The sequence below is a fragment of the Tripterygium wilfordii genome, chromosome 4 (assembly GCF_013401445.1).
Source record: "Tripterygium wilfordii isolate XIE 37 chromosome 4, ASM1340144v1, whole genome shotgun sequence".
In the NCBI taxonomy this organism is placed as follows: domain Eukaryota; kingdom Viridiplantae; phylum Streptophyta; class Magnoliopsida; order Celastrales; family Celastraceae; genus Tripterygium; species Tripterygium wilfordii.
The window spans coordinates 13,612,478-13,634,880 of NC_052235.1; the positions used below are offsets into that span (position 1 = coordinate 13,612,478).

Sequence of the window (22,403 nt, forward strand, 5' to 3'; positions counted from 1 at the left end):
TTCAAAGATGAAACTAGAAAGTACATGAAAGTTTTCATAAACCTAATCCAAACTTAGTTCACTAAGAAAATAAAAACAATAAGATCTTACAATGGCAAAGAATTTCTCATCACAGATTTTTATTTACAAGAGGACATTACTCGTCAAAAATCTTGTCCCTATACCCCTCAAAACTTTCTTCGTAAATAGGCTACCATCAAGAATTTTAGATCAAAAAACACCATATCAAATTATGTACAACAAAGACATTTATTATAATGATCTTAAAGTTGTGGGATGTTTCTGTATTGCCAAAAATAATAAAACACCTTATTCTAAATTTCATCATAAAGCCATTCCTGGTATTTTCTTAGGTTATCCTACAAGCATAAAAGGTTATCAAGTTCTAGACATTCAAACTCATGAAGTTTTCACATCCAGGGATGTTCATTTTAGAGAAACGGAGTTTCCTTTTAAAACTAATCAAATTACATTAGAATCTCCACAGTCTCAACAAAATTCAGCTAGAAATAACACACAGAGTCTAGAACCCACTACAAGTAATCTAAACACTCAAACTAGGGTCAAGAAAAGACCTACTTACTTGACATATTATATCTACACCACTACTACTACATCTCATGCATCACTTGCCATTACATCCTATGTGCAACATCATAACTTTACTCCTGCTCATGCATCATTTGTTTATGCAATTATACAACAGAAAGAACCAACTTCTTATAAAGAAGCTTTACAGGATGTAAACTGGATTAAGGCAATGTAGAATGAAATGCAAGCTTTAACAGATAATAAAACATGGGATATAACCACTTTACCCCCTGACAGAAAAGCCATAGGCTGCAAATGGATTTTTAAAATTAAATACAATGAAAATGGATCTCTAGAAAGGTACAAAGCTAGATTAGTTGCTCAAGGTTATAGTCAAAGTGAAGGTTTTGACTATAAAGAGACATTTGCTCAAGTGCTTAAAATAACCATTGTGAGAATCTTCTTGGCCTTGGCAGCTATAAATAAATGGTACATTTGTCATCTTGATGTGCATAATGCTTTTTTAAATGGGAACTTGGAGGAAGATGTCTATATGAAACTTCCTCCAGGACACTCCCATAAGGGCCAAAATTTAGTGTGTAAATTGAAGAAATCAATTTATGGCCTAAAGCAAGCCTCTAGACAATGGAAGGAGAAATGCAAGAAGGCTCTTTTAGACTTTGGATTCATCCAAAGTAGAGCTGATTATTCTCTTTTCTTCTATATAAGAATGAACATAAAGCTCTTTTATTGCTCTATGTTGATGACATGGCAATAGGAGGAGACGATCTCTCCTTGATCAATCAAGTAAAACACTACATAGGTTCTTGTTTCAAAATAAAGGATCTTGGACCTTTAAAATATTTTTTAGGATTGGAAATACAAAACATTGACAATGGTATTACCATTAGTCAACAAAAATATGCTTCTGATTTACTAAAAGACACTTCTTTATCTGAGGCAAAACCAATTAACTCTCCTATTGATACAAACACTAAATTGTCAGCCAATCAAGGCACGCCTCTGGATGACCCTATTAGATATAGAAGGTTAGTAGGCAGGTTAATGTATCTATGCTTAACTAGACCAGATATCACATTTATAGTAAACACTCTTAGCCAATTCATGCAAAACCCAACTCAAGAGCATATGAATACTGCTTATCGAGTTTTAAGGTACATCAAAGGTACCAAAAATTATAGTCTTTTCTATCCTACTACTAACATTTTACAGGTTAGAGCCTTCTGTGATTCAGACTAGGCTGCATGTCAAGACACACGTAGATCAGTAATAGGTTACTGCATCAAATTGGGTGATGCTCTTATTGGATGGAAATCTAAGAAGCAAAGGACTGTCTTCAGATCTTCAGTTGAAGCAGAATACAGGGCCATGGCCTCTGCAGTTGTTGAATTAACATGGGTTCACAATTTATTCAGAGAACTTCACATCAAAATGGTGTACCCTATGGACCTATATTGTGATAATCAAGCATCTATTCACATAGCCACAAATCTAGTCTTCCACGAGTGTACCAAACACATCGAACTGGATTTGTATTTTACTAGAGACAAAGTGCAGCAAGGATTAATCAAACTAGCGCACCTGAGCACGGTAGATCAACCCAGTGATCTTCTCACGAAACCTTTATATGCTCAAAGGATTCATCATCTTCTAGACAAGCTGACCATGACTCGACCTCCTGCTCAGCTTGCGGGGAGGTGATAGAATTGATTTGTTTTCTCTCTGCTTAGTGCCTGGTTTCCTATCTAGGGTTTTTTCTTGGTACGATTGTCTCTGGTATTTCATTCTCATTGTTCAATAGTTTCTCATATAAATGGAGCTTGAGAAATTGTTTCAATTGGCAAAATACTATTCATAATCGTTGCCCAATGGCTATGAACATAAAATGGTTTAGTTGCCTCTAAAATATACCTCTTTTCTCTCTTTTGAGTTCTAGCTCGTAGATTTGGGAACCGATCTAAAGAATTTAAATTTACATTCTCTTTTACATAGACTGTTGGAATGAGTTTTTATGGGTTTTAGAATGTAAAATAACAGTTATAAGTTTTACATCATCCTTTGCATAATCTGTTGGAGTTGTCCTTAGACGTCCGATTTTATTAATGGACATGTTACGGATACTAATAAAATATTGAAAACATGCATGATTAGCCTAACGTCGGCATACGACATGACCATTAAATATTTTCTCTTACCAAATCCATACATTGAATTTTCATGCGATCGTCATACATAAGTTATTTGTAGTCCATTAGGCATGTTCATAAATTTATGTAACGTACGTCCAGATATTAAATATTTTTACCGATTTTCATCTAGAGTAACGATAGGGATCTCAACAGTTGGTATCTTAATTATCTCAATTGTTGAGTTGTATGCACAAAATTTCATGTGCTCACGAACTCACTTGGATCATGTGCATCCAACTTAACAACTGTAATAACTGATATCAACTGCTGAAATTTTTATCATTTTTGTTTCATCTAACCGCTCGATGTTGCACATTTGTTACATACTTTTGCTTTTCTTTCTATGTATTTGGTGGTTGTACCAACGGGAAAAAAGAGAGAAGAAGACATCATTAAATTCTATACCTTAAATACTCTCAACCAGAAGCTACTGGAACAAAACATAAAATAGGGAAAGAAAAACATTTTCAACTTAAGTTTGATTGCTCTTATGCAACAACAACATTCACAAGTCTCAAACAATCAACTTTGATTCATATATGGCATTGCATATCAATTAATGATTTATATGAGGATTTGTCAACTGTAGCAGCTAGACTTTGTGTAACTTCACATGTTGTGATTTTGTTCTGAACATGATCATCTTAATGAAATAAGATCAACATTTGTCGAACTTTTAGCAGTGAGTTGTTCATTACGGAGTCTTATGGATGGAAGCTATCGGGTTTTGTTCTAGAAGTGGACTCTACAAATGTTATTCACGCTTTGGAAGAGGATGATTATTTAGACTCTAAAATTGGACATTTTTTAAGAAAGCTAGGTCCCTTATGGGTAGTATTGGTATCTCTCAACGTCAATATATTAATCACTTGGACAATGTTGTAACTCATTTCCTTGCGCAAATAGCTAAGCTTGCTAGAGGAAGGTCTATTCGGTTAGATAGCTGTCCATCGGAAATTGCTTCTCTTGCTAGGGGGAGCAAATTCAGATCAAAAGCCACATTAATATGTGAGAGAGATATTCACGAAGAAATTAACATATAATAGAAACCTCTGCACACAATGATAAACACAAAAAATAATAATTGTATGTTCTGAGAACCATAAATAAGAAAATAACTATACACATGTTTCATTGGAATTCTTAAAATATGGAGAACTTTGGACCTAAAGCCCGCACAATTTTATCCTTAAAAGAGTTATCCACAATTGAGAGGAGTTGGGCCCGCTTAAACTTATAAACCACATGGTTGACTCTCACTTAACCGATGTGGGACATTTTTGTGTTTCCAACAACATTGTCTAACCAATACTTCAAATATAACAATAATTAGGAAGCCATTGTCGGGGCATTGAACATCTTACAAATCCCAAGCTAATCAACTAGGCTTCTTAAAGGACAACTTAGCAAATCTCCTAGCCAAGCCATCTATGGTAGATCTAACTTTGGTCTTGGACAACCTTGGTGACTTGCACAATTGCATACCACCACTAGATGGCTTCAATACCAAAGAACACCAAGAACTTGAACTCGAATTTCGAGAAAAACGAGCAGAAACATCATAGTTTTCATCAAAGTTTCCGAAAAAATCATTGGTAGGTCTCGAGCACCCTTGATTGTCCTTAGAGTAATGTTTACTATTAGTAGCCCCTCTTGTGACATAATGATCAACTTTGACACTCAGATGCTTGGCTTGATCCTTGATGCCCCTCTGAATCTTTTTCATTGTCTTGATCACCGAAACCCTAGACCCAGTGTGAGTGATATTCGGCTTAGGTATGTTGGATCCATGCAATGCTGGTGGGAGATGAATCGGTCGGATAGTTTCATTCATCGGTAGGTCCTCTCGAGGCAATCCCGGCTGTGACTCCCAATTGAAAGGAACGGCGGCCGCGATTGGATCGTAATCTGGATTAGACAAATCCATTGATGGATTCCTTGATATGATTTTGTTGAAGAAGGCACCATCAACTTGGTGCAATGAAGTAGCTTTTCCATCTTCATGAGTCGTACTCCATCTTCTGCTCTCCATTTTTTTTCTTATTTTTTTTCATTACTTGTGGTCTTATTAAGTAGTTTGTGTGTGTACATATTTCCATATATAGGAAGAAAATAAATTCATATCAACTTGGGGATTTCAGATATGCAATTACGTACACCTAATCCCATTAAATCAGACCAACAAAGAAAATAATCCGTTATTAATTTTTGTTTTTTTTCCCTAATTTATGTAATTAGCCTTAAACAATTTGACCAATTTAGCCTTTGGTTCTTAATTAAGACTTACTTCTAAAAATGCATACTTGGCTTCAATATAATTTATATGTTTTATATTATATAAAACGTTGAGATTAGCCCTCTACATCTTGTGATTATTTTTCATCGTGTTGACTAAAATAATAATTTGTGGACTCTCTCTTTTTCAAAATGTTATATTCCCATATATATATCAACTTTCTCTTATGCGGACTCTTTTTGTACGCACTAAAAGTATGGACCGAAATCTCATCGATCCGATCTCATCAACGGTTGAGATTTCAGTCACAAAAAATCCCACTTCACATGTGTTATACCCCTCACCCAATCCTCTCTCTTTGTCAAACTTCACCTCCGCCTCTCCTTAGTCAATCTCACCAGAACCCTAGACCTCCTCTCTACCCCTCCAACAACGAACTATCCTCGACCAATTCGCCTAAAGCACGTATGACATCTCCTCTTCATTCATCTCATCGGCCGGCACGAAATCCCAATTTGACACGAAGTCGCGATTTGGAGTCCCAAGATTGTGATTCGAGTTCATCGTCGTTTGTGCTATCAAACCATTTATGCTATCTTCGCTTCCTCACGCCGATGTCCGCTCATGTCACGCGAAATCTGCTCATATATTAACAAATACAATATATTAATATATGTTTCTAGCGGGGTCTATTGATTTGAGCCCCATTGCTTTAACAAGAAATCGGAAGCCCGTAAGTTTACAACTTGTGGGCGTCCGCATGTGAGCATACTTGTATGTATGGATACATATTATGTGTATCTACATAACATAATTGCATCACTCTTTTTTCCTTATATATATACATAATATTTTTTTCTGATAAATATTGCCAAATTCCAGAGTATAAGCTAAGTTTAACTTTTAATGCCTTAATTTTGCCATCATATCTCTCCTACTCAAAATTATTCTTATTCCTAAAATGTTTATATTTTTTCAGATGATCCATATTATTAACACATATTGTATATACTTTCATAGAATTTTTTAGCTTAATTAATTCAAATATTAATATATTGTACTAATTATAAATATTTTTGATAATTTTTCAGGACAAATAAGAAGTATATATATAACATTAAACAACGTCAAGCAAAAGCAATATTTAGCCTATATACAGTATAATCATACACATATTTGTGCATTATATCCATCAAACTCTCCTTGATACAAAGACAAGAACTGAATTAAAATTCAAAGGACTGCAACCATAATGTCCGACCACCGACTCCCTCGCCGGACTATCTAACCTCGATGAGTGCCTCGAACGGCCATTAGAGAACGACAATGATGATGACGATGAAGAGGAAGACCTTGAATTACGCGGCGTCCCCATGGATTCACCGCCATCGGATGAGCCACCACAGAAATCCAATCTTGCTTCATTTTTATGATCAACGTTACTTCCACTGTCATTTCTATGGATGGTCTTAATTTTTCGATTTTTCGTCTTGTGTTTGGAAAGCCATAACCAAAATCTCGATCGAAACGACGCCTTGTGACGATCTTCGATGCGATCAATGCATGGTTTAGGCATCCCTGAATTGATTATGGCAGGTGGAGGGCTAAGTGGTGGGATTAAGTAGTCTTGTTGAGGAGGATCTTTAGGTGTCCCTGGCTGCATTTCCCATTGAAATGGCACTCCTTCAGTGCTCCTATGACAGTAATATATTCGAGAAGAGCATCCCACAGAAGAATCCCTCGAAATCACTCTATCAAAGAAGAGATTATAATCATCATCATCATCCCCTTGAAGTACTAGTGATGATAATTGTCTTCTCTCCCTCCTGTTCTTGTGATTATTCTCAACATCCATGCTTGCTGAATATTCTTGAAAATGTAGAAATCAATTATTGTTGATGATATAGAAGATGGGTTGTGCAGGGAAGGTCAAGAAAGTTGTGTGTGTATATATATATATATAGATAGAGATAGAGAGAGAGAGAGAGGGATTGGGAGGATTGGAGATTGTCCGGTTTAATAGGGGAAGTGATGGGGTTTAAGGGTACATGATCCATATGTTTTGAGAATTGACTTGCTAATATTGCTTCCATTATTAGTGTATCCTATTGAAGGAAGGGTGGTTTGCTTCAAGTTTGAGTGACTTGACTCTCCTTTTGTTATAGACAAGCAATATTGTCATGTTGGTCGGTTGTGTTTGCATCATTGGGTGCAACTTACCGAACCCTTAAGACATGGCCTACCTTTTCTTGCTTTGTACATTTTAATTATCTTTTGCCAACTTTTATTGAGAGAGAGAGACTCTTAAGATTGACTCCATGAATTCGAACTCATATGATTAGTTGACTTTTGGGATTTTTTTTTTTTTTTTTTTTTTTTTTTTTTTTTTTTCCCTTCTTCTTTAAGCTAATAAGGATGCTCTAAGGAGAGGGGGTTGATACGTTGAACAAATTAGTTACAGGGAAAACAGAACTTGCCCCCACGTTGTAGTGAAACATTTAAAAATGAAAAAAAGAAATTCCTCAAGGTTTATGCATCTCATTGGAATTGAGAGAGACCAAATTGTTGATTGACCAGAAATGTTCTGTTTTTATTAACAAATATATGCTTTATTAGGTTTAGAGAATTTTTTTTTGGTAATCCAGAACGACACCACACAAATTTGTTCTTTGAACAATTGATATGATCTTTTTTTGATAATCGAGAATGACATCACACAAACTTGTTCTTTTGTCAACGAGCATGAAGTTTTTTTGGATAATCGAGAACAATGCCACGCAAACTTATTCTTTGGACAGTGGACATGTTTTTTTTGGATAATCAAGAATAACGCCACATAAACTTATTCTTTGGACCACTAACATGAGCTTTTTTTTCTGATAAAAGAAAACGACATCACATAAACTCGTTCTTTGGATAACGGACATGAATTTTTTTTTGAAAATCGAGAACGACGCCACACAAACTTATTCTTTGGACCACTAACATTAACTTTTTTTGTGATATTCGAGAACCACATCACACAAACTTGCTCTTTGAACAACGGACATGATTTCTTTTTAATAATCGAGAACGACGCTACACAAATTTGTTCTTTAGACAACTGACATGGTTCTAAACTCGAGTTATCAAGCCTTCATGAATAGAAGTTTCCCACCTACGTGACCATAAAATATTACTTTTAGCGGGAATTGAACACAAGAACTCCTGAGTCTACATTTTGACGCAAGAGAGATTCACCAACTAGACTACCACCAAAATGGTTCACTAAACTTAGAACTACTAATCCGTATCAATACAATGCAATGCACTGACAAATCAAATAGAAATAAATAACACAATGATTGATGGAAGGTGCATACATGAAAGGAAGGAATTATAGGGATTGGAAGTTTCAACAGCCTTCATCTTTGGTGGCGTTTTCTCAAGAAAATTTGCTTTGAAACATAATACAAGCATTGGTTTGTGAGGATCCCACATTAACCAAAGTACATTATATAAAGTTGAGGTAGTATCAAAAGCTGAGTTGATATAATATAACATCATATTACTGGGTGAATCAACATTGACTACAAGGAAGAATACAATATAACTGAAAAATTGCAACATAGTAGTTGCATAAGCTTCACAGCATACAATAATTTCTTCAAGGTTGTACAACAATACCAAATGAAACATGATGGATGCTCGCTCAGGTTGGGAGCACCAACCCATACTTTACACACTCGCCCGGTTGCCATGGATCTGGCACTGTGGCACATACCCATCTTCATTTGGATGCAAAAAATCTACAGAAGACCATGCATGCTTGTTGACCTCATACTCCCTGAATGTCACGGGAGATGGTTAAACCAACACCCGTAATATGATGAAACAATAGCAGAAAATGCAAAATTGCTCCCCACTTGGTCAATTCCTCTATAAGTTCTATAATCAAGTGCTGCTATAGTTCTATAATTCCCGTATTCAAAAAGGAATATCAGCAACTTCATTGTGCTCAGAGATCAACAATCGAAGTTCTGGTACTTCTATAAGAGACATTTTCAAAAAAGTTCCATAATGAATAACTAAAACAATGTTCCAGGCTAATGTCACATCAAAAGCTTAAAGGTGAAGAGGCAATTAGAGGTGAGTGCAAGCTCGGCAAAAATAAGTAGAAGCATGAAAAATAAGAAACGCCAATCACAACGTTAAGCCCAAGGACTACAGTTGAAGAGTTGTCTTAAGAAATCCAAAACAATAGGACCACCCACGACATTACCACCACTCTGAAGGAACAAAGTTGAACTATATTTTGCATTAGTCTACTGCAATTTGGCATTAACCCTAATGAATTTCTTAACTCTGGTAAACACACCTAGCATTGAGGATTTTATAAAGGTTTTTACTAAATGACAGCTATAGGTCAGCTAAACTAGCATTTTCTCAAAACATTTTTCCTATTACAACAGGTTAGGATTTTACATGTGTAGCAAATTCAACATCCTTCCAAAAGCATAAAAGCGCCAACAATCTCCGCTCCAATCCACATCTCAGTCACCATATATACTTCTTTTACTATTCTTCTTTATATGATAAATAAGATTTGAATAATCAGCCCAAACCAGCTTATTTTGCTTCATACTTAAAATATTTTCATATCAGCAAACGTTTTCCAAAGCAGAATCACCAACTGGTGAATAATATCCCAATCAGAACGACTGAACGACAACCTATGTTACCATATGTATTAGAGGTCCTAAGCGCTTCCTGGTTTCCAATTTGCACAAACACCAGGGGGATTCAACACCTATCCAACTCACCCACATAGGAGTAGAACACCAAAAATACATTGGGGATTGATATTTGCTCCCAAGAATTTCATTAATGAATGTTACAGGTTTTAGTAATTTTCAAACATATATGCTTATATCAAAAGCACAGATGATATGAAAAAGAAGAAACAAAAAGGAGAAACTGTTATGAAAAAGAAGAATTGCAATGACAAAAATAGAGCATCCAAAATCAGATTTACCACAGATTAATTTGGCAAGATGAAGATGATACATGGTGGACAGAAGTCTCATGAACAAGTTATTGTACTACCTCATTAGGCGATGAAATGATGGATTCCCTGCAAAATTTAAAAAAAAATGGCAACTCATTTTTCGATAAAGAATGTAACTGGTGTTTAGAACATTAAAAGAATATGGGTGATACCTGGGCCTCTCAGACTTAGCAATGTGTTTGGACATAATTGAAGCCTGCAAATATTCCACAACAATAGCTCATCTGATCATTGAAAAGCCCAAATAAAAAAAAGTAGCAATATTAAACACAGAAGATATCGCAGTGTTTGACATTCAACCAGAAGCCCTTGCCCTTCAGATCATAAAACAGGGGTAAAAGTTGAAATTAATGGATACTACAGAAACAGGGGGAAAACAATTTCAAGCATAAACGTATGACCGGGTTTAAGACTATCCATTAAAATATTTTTAGAAATAGGAAATGGAAACCTAAATCCTCAACAAAAGAACCAAATAACAAAATTCCTGTAGTAGTGATAGGCAAAACACATGATAGCCAGATGAGAAAATTAGTATTATATCAATAAATTAAAGGAAACGAGATGATACTAGTGAAGCAAAAAGTTACTGGTGAAGCAAATAAGGTGCACACAGCTCGTACTACAATTATGAAGGAACAAACATGACACATCTTAAAATGGATATTTTCTGTCAGGGGATACCCACATCATTAATATATAATTACAAAGAAACCAAAAAACAAAAAAAAAACCCCTTATTTATCCACTCAATCTAAATAACAGCAAGCATTAATGTATCACATCTTGTTTCAGGTTTGAGACAAAGGTATACTACCTGCTCCTGTATTATGCTTCTTGCCTCAACAAGTTGCGCTTCCAGCTCAAGCTCCCTCTCAGTTGCTTCAGAAGTAACCTCTGCTCCTTTCTGTGCATCTTGCAACTCAACCATGCGCTCCTTGAAATTAAAAGTAAAACAATAAAAACATGTCAACAATTTATTAACAACAGGACCCGGCTACAAAATAAATTATAAATTATTGAGAATAAAAAGAATTAATACCTTTATGGAAGCCATTTTATTTCGGAGACTTTCTTCTATTTGATCTCTAGCCATGTGAAATGGCAAATCAAAGACATCCTGTGATTATGCATTCAAACTTGCATAAATTACTAGACCAAAGCAGTAAATAAGCATATTTTCAATTGCCAAATAAATTCCCACACCGTCCTTCCCCCCATTGGAGACTGTAAACGATCAGTTTCAATTCTTTCACTGACAGCCAAAGATTGCTTGGACAATCCATTTGGAGCATTTAGGAAGTCGCGCATGTCCACCTACACGCCAGGCATGCCTGTTAAATTTCATCGCTAAAGAAACTAAAATGTCATCTTCATGCATGATGATGCTATATATTGTTTTACACATCAGTTTTATTTTTACATGTCAATGCCAAATTTTCCATTTCACAGTTCCATGGGTAACATCATGTTATACATTGATAAAATTATCCACTTCATCAACATCAAAGCCTTTGACCCAAACAGCATGGGGTCTGAGTGTCTGACACATAAATCAATAAAATAAATCAGTTTGGCCAAGGGAACATTGAGAACACTGCACATGAGATTAAAGGAATTGATTACCCTTTACGCCTCAGACAAAATAAACCAGAATTCAGAAAAGCACTGGCCTGCATTGATAAGGTTGTTTTTCCCAGCAAGGGACTATGATACAACACCAAACGAGGGATAGGACTAGGCCACTAGGCGCATTAAGCAGGTAGAAACAGAAAAGAAATAGAAACATGTGCTACAACTGCCATGAGAGCCTTGACAGCGTTTATTAAAATCTTCAGAGTTCAATGACATGCGCACCTATATCAGCAGAACAACGCACAATCAATTTGGTATGAACACAGAACTTGATACTGCATCCACATGTCAGACAACTAACAATGTTTTTCAAAGTTGAATTCCACTAGGGCATCCAATTGCTATAGATCAAAAAAACACATAGACCTCATAATCAAGTCAGGAACAACCAAAATATTCACCGATCTATTTTACTGAAATAGAAAAATTAAGTAAAGATTTTGTGTCAAAAAAAGTAACACTTCTGTCAAAGGGAGCCGTTCTTTCTCAAGATTGTCCTATGAAGCAAAGGGATTCACAAATTTTCAACTAAGATATGTAAAAATTGGATAATGAAATTTCACAAAACACAGAGAGAAATGGAGGAAATTAATATGCTGGGGTATTAAGAAACTGAGAAATAATAATCACATATTTGATCCGGCCAAATAGAAACAGACGGAATCAGGCCTTAGTTTAGCTGCATGATTTCATTTGCTATAAAGTAATGTTGTGTAATCAACCTCTTAAAGGTACTTTCACATACTAGTACAATGCTTACTAAACTAACATACGCGCCCAGTAAACCATATAACTGGTGAGTAAACAACAAGGGATTATCAAATTCAACCTGCATTGATCGTAATAGCGCCCTTAAATCAGTATTCTCCGTCATCAATTCTTGATTTTTCACCTCATATGCATCCACCTGCCGATATATTTCATCAAACACAGATAAATGGAAGCAATAAAACTCAAAAAATATGTTAATCAAGCTTCATACAATCTTTTTGTAGAAGTCATTATCAGTCTTCTTTCCATTCCAAGTCCCGCGCTGCCGCCCTTCTTTCTGTTTGCGTTATCATAAAAGACATCAAATCAATAAACAAACTACTTTCACTCATAAAGCACGGTATTTATTCAATTTATACCTGAAGCAAATTCATGATCTCCATGCCAGACTTTGACTCCTTCTTCTTCTCCATTAAAACTTGGTTTAGCCTCTCCTGCAAGTAAAACACAAGAAATTCATAATCAAATCCTACTCATTAGCTTGTCCTCCTCATATGAATTATATCTCATGATTATTGCCTTTAAACAATAAAAACCTCTAAATACTCTTTAAAGGATGTGATAGCACAAGAAAAAAGAAGAGTTTACCTGCAATTTTATATACTCCTTTTCCTTTTTCTTCATTTCATGTATTTGTTGAGTCCGCACTTGCTTTAGCAGCATCAACATATCACAGAAATACAAATCAGGATTTGTATATTGTCCTCCACTCACAGCCAAAAATAAGTAGAAACTCCAGATGAGTCGCAGTGGCCTAAGTCCTAACCTGATTGCCAATAACCATTCTCTGAAATTCATCTCGTTCCTGCTGCAACTTCTCAATTTGGGCCTTCAGAGCAGCTGCAGTTTTGGCTTCCTAATCATACAATATTTACATAAGCAATAATGACCACATTAGCAAGCTAGCATAATTATAGAGCAAAAACTACAAGCTTCCAACCGTTCTTGTAATTGTCGCAATCTCCCTATCTTTGGATTGTAACTGTGTGTCAAGCCTCTCAACTTTGGCCTCTAATCTTGATATGTCTGACAGTAACCTATATACATGTGAACATTATGCCAGTACACTGATGTCAAATTTTAAATCATAATTATGTAATTATAGTATCGATTAGTGAAGCATTCATAAACAGCAAAAGTGAGAACAAGTAACAGACACAAAAACTAACCTAGATTCATTGAATTTGACATGTACTAAACTGGACCCAAACCGATTCCATAATTCAATAAAATCTGCTTATAACTAAATTGGACATTGCAATTAAATCAGTTCAATATTTAGTTGTTCCACATATCTTTGCTCCCCCAATTAAGGAAAAAAAAATCTAAAATGATAAAATACCTATTTCTCTGATCATTAGCAGAGTCTCTAAACTCGATATCCCGCTGCCTCTGCTGTAGCAATGAGTACATGCAATTGCACGTCCTGGCAATTGAAACCTAAGACAGGGAACGTATCAGGGAAAATACTTTCACAAGGCAGAAGCATCCATGCCAGCAGTGCAAAAGATATGTAAGCAAGCAAAAACGCACCGGATCATTGGCAAACAGATCAAGCGAGGCCGGAAATCCAAAGATAACGAGTGTTTGGTTCAAGTACTTTGCACAATGCTCCAAGTTTCCAGCCTCGGCAAATGTGTAATCCCTGTACGCCAACTCAAAATCCGATAAATCAACGCATAATAACAAACATATGTACATCTACAGATAAACCCTAGGAGTAACTCAGTTATGTTGCAAATGCGGAAGCATGTACAGTGACATAGAAACATCCAAACGCAGCAATGGAGAGGGACTGACCCGATTACGAAGGTTGATGATGGAGGTGGCGACTGAGAAAGAGAGAAATAGAAATTATTTAAGTAACGAAAAAGAGAGAAATTGAAGTGGATTTGCGAGGGTAGAGAGGGAGAACCGTACTCTGAGATCGAAGTCTGCATCAGTCGGTGGTGGCATTGCTGAGAGAGACGACGGAGGAGAAATTCGTCGTCAAAAAATATCAATTCAAGAGAGATTTTCAGAGAAGGAATGTCTGAGTCACTTGGACTTGGCAGGGATATTCAGATAGATCTGAGAAGTGAGAAACAGTCTGAATTTTTGAAATTAGCTTTTTTATTTGTCATTTTAGTTTTCAAAGGAAATAGAAATAATCGCGTGTGCTGAAGTTTACAGTTGCTAAGGAAGGCGAAGACCAATCATCTGACGTGACGTGTGCTGAAGTTTTTAGTTTTCCCTGGTTGGACGTTTAAAATGTTACTTTAATCTACATGGGCCGGACTTTGGGCTGTGACAGTGGGTTGCAAGTTGCAACTTGCAACTGATTGAGGCCCGTTTGATACACCTTTTTTTCAAGCATTTTCTATACTTTCTAGTATAAATGTTATGAGCTAACCAAACAAGCATTATGCATCTAATTGAGGCACTTTTCAAAGCATTTTTGTCCATTTTTCAAATGCTCTCAAATCCAAATATTTTACCAGCATTTTTATGTATATTCCTATTATGGCCTCAATATTTCAATGTCATCCCCATTGTACCCCTAAAAAGTCATTCTCTCTCACCTCTCTTCTTCTTCATCCCTGACATCTCATCCTCCTCCTTCTTCTTCTCTCTCTTCACCCCTCTTCCTCGTAATCGTCGCATTAAGAACATCACTGGCAATCTCCCCATCATCGATGTTGTCGCATACCTTGTTGTGTCTCCAGTTCCAGCATGACATCGGCTTGCACTCCACCACGACTTGCCTTGTTTGATGTGCTTTTGTCGGTGTCGTCAGCCTTTGCCATGCTTCTCATCCCCACCAACGATTCAAGACATTGAATTGATCTGCCTTGTACTTTCAGTCAATGTTTATCAACCGGGTGAATTAACTTTTGTTCCTATTGGGTGTTTATTTAATATTTATTTAATTCAATTTTCTATATCAATTTTGTAAATATTTATAAATTTTTTAATTAATTATCATTATTTTATAAATTAATTTTTATTTATATATACATTTATATGCCTCTATTACAACTAAAATGCATAATACTTTTGCACATAATTTGTCACAAAATGTTACATAATATAAATGTTACTCATAAAAGTTGAATCAAAGACTACAAAGCATTCATACAGCATATATGTTACTAAAATTGTCCAGCATTTCTTCTACTTTGAAAAAGGTTTGCCAAACTAGGCTTGAAACACACTAAGAAATGAGAAAAGTGTTTTTTTTATAATCAAGAATCACTCAGCTCAACATGTCTTTTGGACAATTGAGTAAGTATAAACTTTGGACTGATAGGCCCGTGCACATGAAAGTTTCTCACCTATCTATAGGGTAAGACCTAGGTCAGTGCGCGAAGACCCACTAACATACCACAACTCACTAGCAAGCCCCCACACATAGGCCAAAGCCCACATACAGGTGGTGACAAAGAAATATGCATCTCACTAGAATTGAATGAGAAAAAGATCACATTAGTTTGCTAACGAAAAAGATAAACGTCCCACCTCAACAACTGAGATCCCAGTAATTCTAATTATTGAGGTGTATGGACGAAAATTAAAATATATATGATGAACTCCACATACACTTTAAATAATGTTCATGCATTTCAATAACTGAGATCATTAAGATACTAGTTGTTGAAATGTCTAGCATTGCTAGTTTGCTAATCCTTGAAGTTTTGAACTGAGTCAAAGGAAACATGAATATTTTATGCTTAGAAATGAAAAAAAAGATCATATCTTAGAAGAAAAAGAAAAGATTGATTATTTGATTGATCGTAGCTAAATTCTTCTGTAGCCGTATTCAAGAGATGAACGGTTGAGATTTGCCAATTGCTGGATCCAAGACATGGAGGGGAATAAGAAAAGCATTCCCATGTCCCAAGTTTTACAGGGTCATACTCGTGCATGCATGGGTCCAAAAATTCCTAAATATAATATTGTGGTATTTTTATTTCTCACATGCCTGGCCCATCGCCATGTGGTCTGCTTTTGTGGTATTTCGTTATTCCAAAATGATATGTGTCCATAATTTTAGTATCCATAAGTGTCCATAATCTAGGTGGTATGAGGAGAAGTGTGGGGGACTATTACAAAATGATCCCCACATTTTTCCTCATGTCACCTAGATTATGGATATTTATAGACATCAAAATTATGAACATATAGTACTTTCGTTCGTTATTTAATCCGGTACAATTTTTTTCTCTCTTTTTTCTAATAAGCGCGTCTGAGATTTTGTCCAATTAAAATTCTGAGCTTGAAGTGGTTTTTTAGCATGGAGAGTCGGATCGATCGAAAATAATTTGATTTTGTTCAATAAATGAGCTAAATTAGTATATCATACAGAATTCTAAAGCATATTTCTCAACGGTATTTCAAAATATATATATAAATAACGCTTACGAAGTTTAGAGCTGCTATTGCCGAGCCGAATGCCAATGAGCCATCATCTATGCTAAAAGATGGAGCTATCCATGGCAGCGATCCTTCGAACCCTAAAGGCTTGCTTATAACTTCAATGACGCTTACATGGAACATAGCTTGGCCTGTAAATCTTGGTTTGAAGGCAAATTAAGAGCAAGAGCCAATGCCCAGTGGTTCAACCCTTCATCAAGACAAACTTTCACCTGCCTATGCGAATTAATAGCATGGCTGCTGGGGTGAGGTGTTGGCTATTGAATCCAAGATCTAAACCAGAAGCTTAGTCTTGCTTATTTTAGAATCCTTTAGATTTCAAGGCACTAGTCCATATATCCAACTTCAAACTAACTTATGATGTGCTCTCATCCACTAACAAAATACCATATGCAAATGACATATGCCCAAAGACAGGTTAATATCATTTTTGCACACCCAAAGATGATCAGTGTTTCAATTTGCACACCGTAATTTAAAACGTTTCAATTTGGTCATCAAAAGATGAAAATGTGTCAATTCGATCATTCGGGTAGATTTTTCAAGTTTTGGACAGTCAACCTACCCATGTGACAGATCGACCGATCTAGGTGGAAAATAAAATTTTTTTTTCTCAAATGAAATAACAATAGATGTAAGAAATCAAACCATACACTTGTCTTCCTTCTCCCACACACTCTCTCCGTTGCTCTCTAACCCTAAGCCAAAGAGGAGGCCACTGCCATGGAAGCCCAACTCAAGATGCCTTACCTACGCTTCTCTAATACCCTTAATTTGGCCTTATTCCTCTCTCTGTTAGTGTGTATATATGAAGACACATGCCTCCACTTATGGCTTCGCATGTCTAGGCTTCGAATCTTAGTGAGAAAGACCTATGCCTCCGTTTTATGGCTTTCATACCACCATACGATAAACAAATAAACACCAATATCAAGCCCCCCGAGTCCACAAAATATCAAAGCCCTAGGTTGGCTCAGATCTAATCCACACACACCAAAACCCCAAATTTTTTTTTAAAAAAAGTGACGAGGAAGAACTTCCACCTAGTTTCGGTCAACCTACCACATAAGCAGATTGATTGTCCAAAATTTAAAAAATTTACCCGAGTAACTTTTTTGGCACATTTTCATATTTAGACGATTAAATTGAAATGTTTACGCAAATTAAAACACTGATTAATCTTTGAATGTGCAAAAGTGGTATTAACCCAAAGCCCAAAGACATTGTCTTCTAAGTTCATCCGTTGCAAATTAAACAATAAAGGGGCCGGCGATTCTTGATATAGACCTATCATAATAGGAAACTCTTTGGTTGATCACACTTGTTCTAATATTAGGTAGCGCTTCTTCATACATAATAATGTGTCTAACCAGAACCATAGTTGAACTGAACAAAAGAAACCCTATCTTGGCACCTCCTCTCAGTTTGGCTTGCTGAATAGAGTAATCTTCCACAGAGATGGCCACTTGACCCCCTAAACACAGAAGCACTTAGTGCCTTAGGTGTGCCTCTTGCACTTGACAACAATGACCAGAACTCCTCTCTTTTCTATGACCCACCATAAACATATCTCCTGCTTGCTAAAAATTGAAAAAGCATTATAAGCGTAAGCCAAAAACCGCCCCGGCGAGTTCACAGAAAAGCAGCAGAGCTAGCTGGAAGCTCTGTTCGTAATCCATCTTCATATTTGTATCCAACATCTAGACACAGGTTCATAAACCTATACATAATCAAGCTTGATAGTCAAATGGGCTAACTACATCCAAAATAAAAGAAAATAAGGTTTGATTGTGTCAACATGGAGAGAGAGAGAAAGAGAGAGTGGTCTGCATGTTTCTGCGCATGTTAGAAACAGAAAAAAGGCGACTGAACAAAGATATGCAATTGCACAACCAAAATGATCACTAGCAGAAAGGCCAAAAAAGTGGAGGGGGAGGGAGGGGGACCACGTTTAGTGCCAGTTCATGCAATTTATCCAAGGATATGAAGTGTAAGACGAGAAATAAGGAAAATTTTGTACTCAAATTAGAATTGCAGCATATGCAATGGAAAGAAATTAATTAGTTTGGTTAATTTTGTGCAAGACATAATGATAAATGGTCACCAAGGACTCCCAGGAATCTTTATTAACTCCAAAGAAACAAGGGAAGTTTTATTACCACAACAAGATTACTCAAAATCTTGGAGGAACCCAAGAACCAGTCAACAATCACCACCACCTATGGGTCTGGGAAAAGTCATCAAAAAGGGGAAAGAAAAAAAAAACGAAAAGACAACTAAGCCAACAGAAAAGGAAAATTACAAAAGAGGAAGCCAGAGAATGGTAAACATATGAGCAAATCATACCTACATAGACATGAAGAAATCCTAGCAAGTGCAGAATCCCCTTTTGCAGTAAATTAATCTCCACATGCCATGATAGAAGTTTCATACCGCCATTTCTAACTTGAAAGAAATCAAAATTAACTCACAAAAAATTTGCACATGGCTACTTGAACGTTCTCATAGTTCAAAAGAGAACTCTATGCTCTAGAAATTAGTTTGAATCTACATCTTCTATGGTTGATTCCTTAAAAGCTTGGCTCAGTTTTTCCTTCAAGAGGATGCTCTATGGTATCAATATTATAATGTTCTTCACTGATACACGTAGTTTTGAACTATGCCTTGGTTGGGTAACCTACGAATATGTTATTATTTAGAATTTAGATCACCAAGTATAAATATCATATCACAGCACAGATCTAAACTTTCAAATGAACTTGTTAGACAGGACAATGATAATGAAACTATGTATTCTATTTGATGACAACATGCAATGCAATCAACCAGTGAAACCAAGACTGGAGTCCTTTCATTAAAATTCTTTATTCCACTCAAAAGAAAAGATACAAGCTAACAGTCTTAGAGATGTGCCAGTTCTTTCCGACAAGGAAATACATATTGTTTAAACAAACACTCAAATACGCAAGGAAATCTAATGTCAACACAAGTGCACTGCTGAAAACAAAATATCAAGTATACAGATGTAATAATAAATATTCAACATGAGGAAAGAGATAGTGATATGAATAGACTTACATCCCAGCGTTCTTGGCTGCAAGGACTCCAGAGGATGCATCTTCAAACACAAGGCACTTACATGAATCCGCTGGGCCACCCTGTTGAACAGCTAAATTTCATTAGCTGTTGCAAAGCCATACTGAAACTATTTATAAAATCTAGGAGTTATGAACTGAACCAAAAGATATTGTATTTTTATCCCAGCAGACTGTCATCCATAATCCTTTATCTTGGTAAGAGCAAAGCTACTGGACAACTATACCTTGAATCTCTTGGCGGCTGCCAGGGAATATGTCCAGTGATGGTTTTCCCTGTTTAACTTCTGGATCATTGCCCATAACAACATGATGATTGATGCATCAATGAGAAAAGCTCACCATGTCTCTGAGTCTTCAAGTTAAAATGCTGTCTGTGAGAACTGTGGACTACAATCTTAATCAGCAAATTTCACAATTTAAGAAAATTCATGTTGGAAGTATAGAAAAACTTAAAGAAATGTGCCCCATATCTATTTCTAACAAGAGTTGAATTATCATAATCATTATCAAGGAAGATTCTAGTAAAAATGAAAAAATATTATAAATTTCTAAAGATGCCATACCCTGTAGCCATGCAAATTGGTAACCCTTCTGCATGGAGATGTCTAATTAAGTGGCTAGCCCCCGCAGTAGGGAAAACAATTACCAAAAGAAGCCAGCATCTTGTTGAATGTAAAGTTATTGAAGCCAAAGTCCAGCTGTGTAATTGTCAATTAAAACCAAGTAAAAGTTTCAAGGTACCAGACGGAATCTTTTTTCAAACATGAATTGGGAACCTCAAAAAGTGCTTGGATTTGAAGGGAGCGACTAAAATCCTAGCTGCAACTGCTATCCTAGCCCGTTTCATACGCAACAGTTGATGGGCACCTACACAAGGCACAGAGAACTCTATCTTCATCCTCAAACTTATTTCTACACATTCTATAATGCCAAATTCTTCTTCAAGAATATCCATTTTTCATAACAAAGAACATTAATCTTCAATTTTGATCTTCATCGTACACCAACCCCCCCCCCCCCCCCTGCAGAGAGGAGAAATAAAAAAAAAAATCTTACAATAGGATAAAAGGTATTTAGACTAGATTTCAACAGACTACAAACATTTCCCTTCTTTACTCTCTAATGTGTTGACGCTAATCATCTAAGATCATTCACTAGAAACTAACACGTAGACAATGATTATTGTCTCCGATAAAAGTAAGACTATAAATAACGGAAGATAAAAATAAAGCGGGCCAACTTATAGTCTGGCTTAGCCTCAAGAGGACTGGTGGATGCTCTTGCATCAGTTCACACATCTTGAATTCCTACAGTCTTCTTTGAGCAGCCACTGATATAAGTTTTTACATATTGGTATGCGAATTGCATATTACACATACTAAACGGGGAAATAATCATAGAAGTTGAAGTCCCAACTTTGAAAAAACTAATTAAACACAAGTATATGTAATGATCCTTCATTTGCAGTTCAAGTACAAGCAGACCTCTTAAGACAATATAACTTGAGCTGCTTTGTTTTCTAAGATGAATAAAACACGAATCCTAGTATCTCTTCATCATGCAGTCATAAGTTCCATTCAGTCCTGAACCTCAGATAAACTCAGGAAAAATCACACTAGATAACATCTAAAACTGTGGAAGTTAAAATGCAAAAGTATATACGACATCAAAGAAAGACTTAAAATGGGGAAATGGAGGACAGGATCAACATTGCTCTTATTTGGATGTGGAAAACTGGATATAAGTATCCTTTTCCTCATTCAGTTGAACAATGGAGGAAGGGAGAAAGGATCAAAAGTCAGGTTGTTAATAACCAATCAGTTATTAAGTAGCAGGAAATTTTTAAAAAAAATACTAAAAAGTAAATATCCAAGTATTTTAATGAAATTAGGATCCTTTATCAACCAATAATCCCCACATTTTGGATAGAAAATTGGGGTTGATGGATTTGTGCCCCTTCCACATCCGAAGTAAACCTCTTACCCCAACCAATAACACTTCCAAAAATGAAGAACAGGAGAGCTTTCCACCCTCTCTGCTACCAATTGGTACAATTGATAACCTTCTAGCAGTTCTAATATAGTTCGCTCAGAGTAACAAATTTGCAGATAACACCATCAATTTTCGAAATGTACCAGATTGATAATGAAGCTATATGCTTGAAGAAAGAAATTACCAAGCAAGAGACCGTCCATGTCGAAGATGAAGTGAGTGACAGGCTCTCCAAGCGAACCGGCTTCGTACAGAGTCTGAGACTGAGCGAACACAGTTTGACGATTTTGCCCTCTATAACATTCTTCAATCCAACATTTCCAATTTCCACCAATCAAAAACAAGCACTCCATATCCAACGGCTAAGGCTCTAAGTTAAGACATTACATGGATCGCTAGGAAATCCAACGGGTAAAATAATACTTGAGTTTTTATAAATACGAACGAAAATCTTGCAAAGTCAGTCATCA

General features: G+C 36.1%; 2 protein-coding genes across 4 annotated transcripts; both read right to left on the reverse strand.

Moving 5' to 3' along the window:
- Positions 1-6,144: 6,144 nt before the first annotated feature.
- On the reverse strand, positions 6,145-6,832 carry LOC119996990. The gene has a single exon (XM_038843765.1). It carries the CDS (start codon positions 6,830-6,832, stop codon positions 6,170-6,172), a length of 663 nt encoding a protein of 220 aa, XP_038699693.1. The 3' UTR covers positions 6,145-6,169.
- A 1,607-nt stretch (positions 6,833-8,439) lies between these two features.
- On the reverse strand, positions 8,440-14,537 carry LOC119997991 (afadin- and alpha-actinin-binding protein-like). Of its 3 annotated transcripts, none has more exons than XR_005468144.1 (16): positions 14,351-14,537; positions 14,231-14,262; positions 13,964-14,075; positions 13,773-13,870; positions 13,371-13,467; positions 13,197-13,286; positions 13,019-13,081; positions 12,790-12,864; positions 12,642-12,707; positions 12,489-12,566; positions 11,231-11,341; positions 11,067-11,144; positions 10,842-10,961; positions 10,177-10,220; positions 9,992-10,090; positions 8,440-8,803 (listed from the first exon to the last, which is right to left on the reverse strand). XR_005468144.1 is itself a non-coding variant. In XM_038845246.1 (16 exons), the coding sequence occupies exons 1-16, from the start codon at positions 14,384-14,386 to the stop codon at positions 8,795-8,797; spliced, it is 1,137 nt and encodes a 378-aa protein (XP_038701174.1). In that variant the 5' UTR covers positions 14,387-14,537; the 3' UTR covers positions 8,440-8,794. The 3 variants fall into 3 exon arrangements, 2 of the variants coding, with proteins under 2 accessions (XP_038701174.1, XP_038701173.1); XM_038845246.1 differs by having other exon boundaries at positions 10,063-10,090; XM_038845245.1 differs by lacking the exon at positions 8,440-8,803 and adding an exon at positions 8,810-9,005 and having other exon boundaries at positions 10,063-10,090.
- Between the last annotated feature and the right edge of the window lie 7,866 nt (positions 14,538-22,403).

What these genes read in the sequence shown, in the direction of transcription:
- LOC119996990 (XM_038843765.1), bottom strand. Translation starts at nt 6,832, where the DNA reads ATGGATGTTGAGAATAATCACAAGAACAGGAGGGAGAGAAGACAATTA.
- LOC119997991 (XM_038845245.1), bottom strand. Translation starts at nt 14,386, where the DNA reads ATGCCACCACCGACTGATGCAGACTTCGATCTCAGA. An exon ending in GCTAATGATCAGAGAAATAG is followed by an intron (nt 13,468 to 13,772) that starts GTATTTTATCAT and finishes ACATGTATATAG; the next exon opens with GTTACTGTCAGACATATCAA. An exon ending in GCTAAGTCTGAGAGGCCCAG is followed by an intron (nt 10,091 to 10,176) that starts GTATCACCCATA and finishes TAAATTTTGCAG; the next exon opens with GGAATCCATCATTTCATCGC.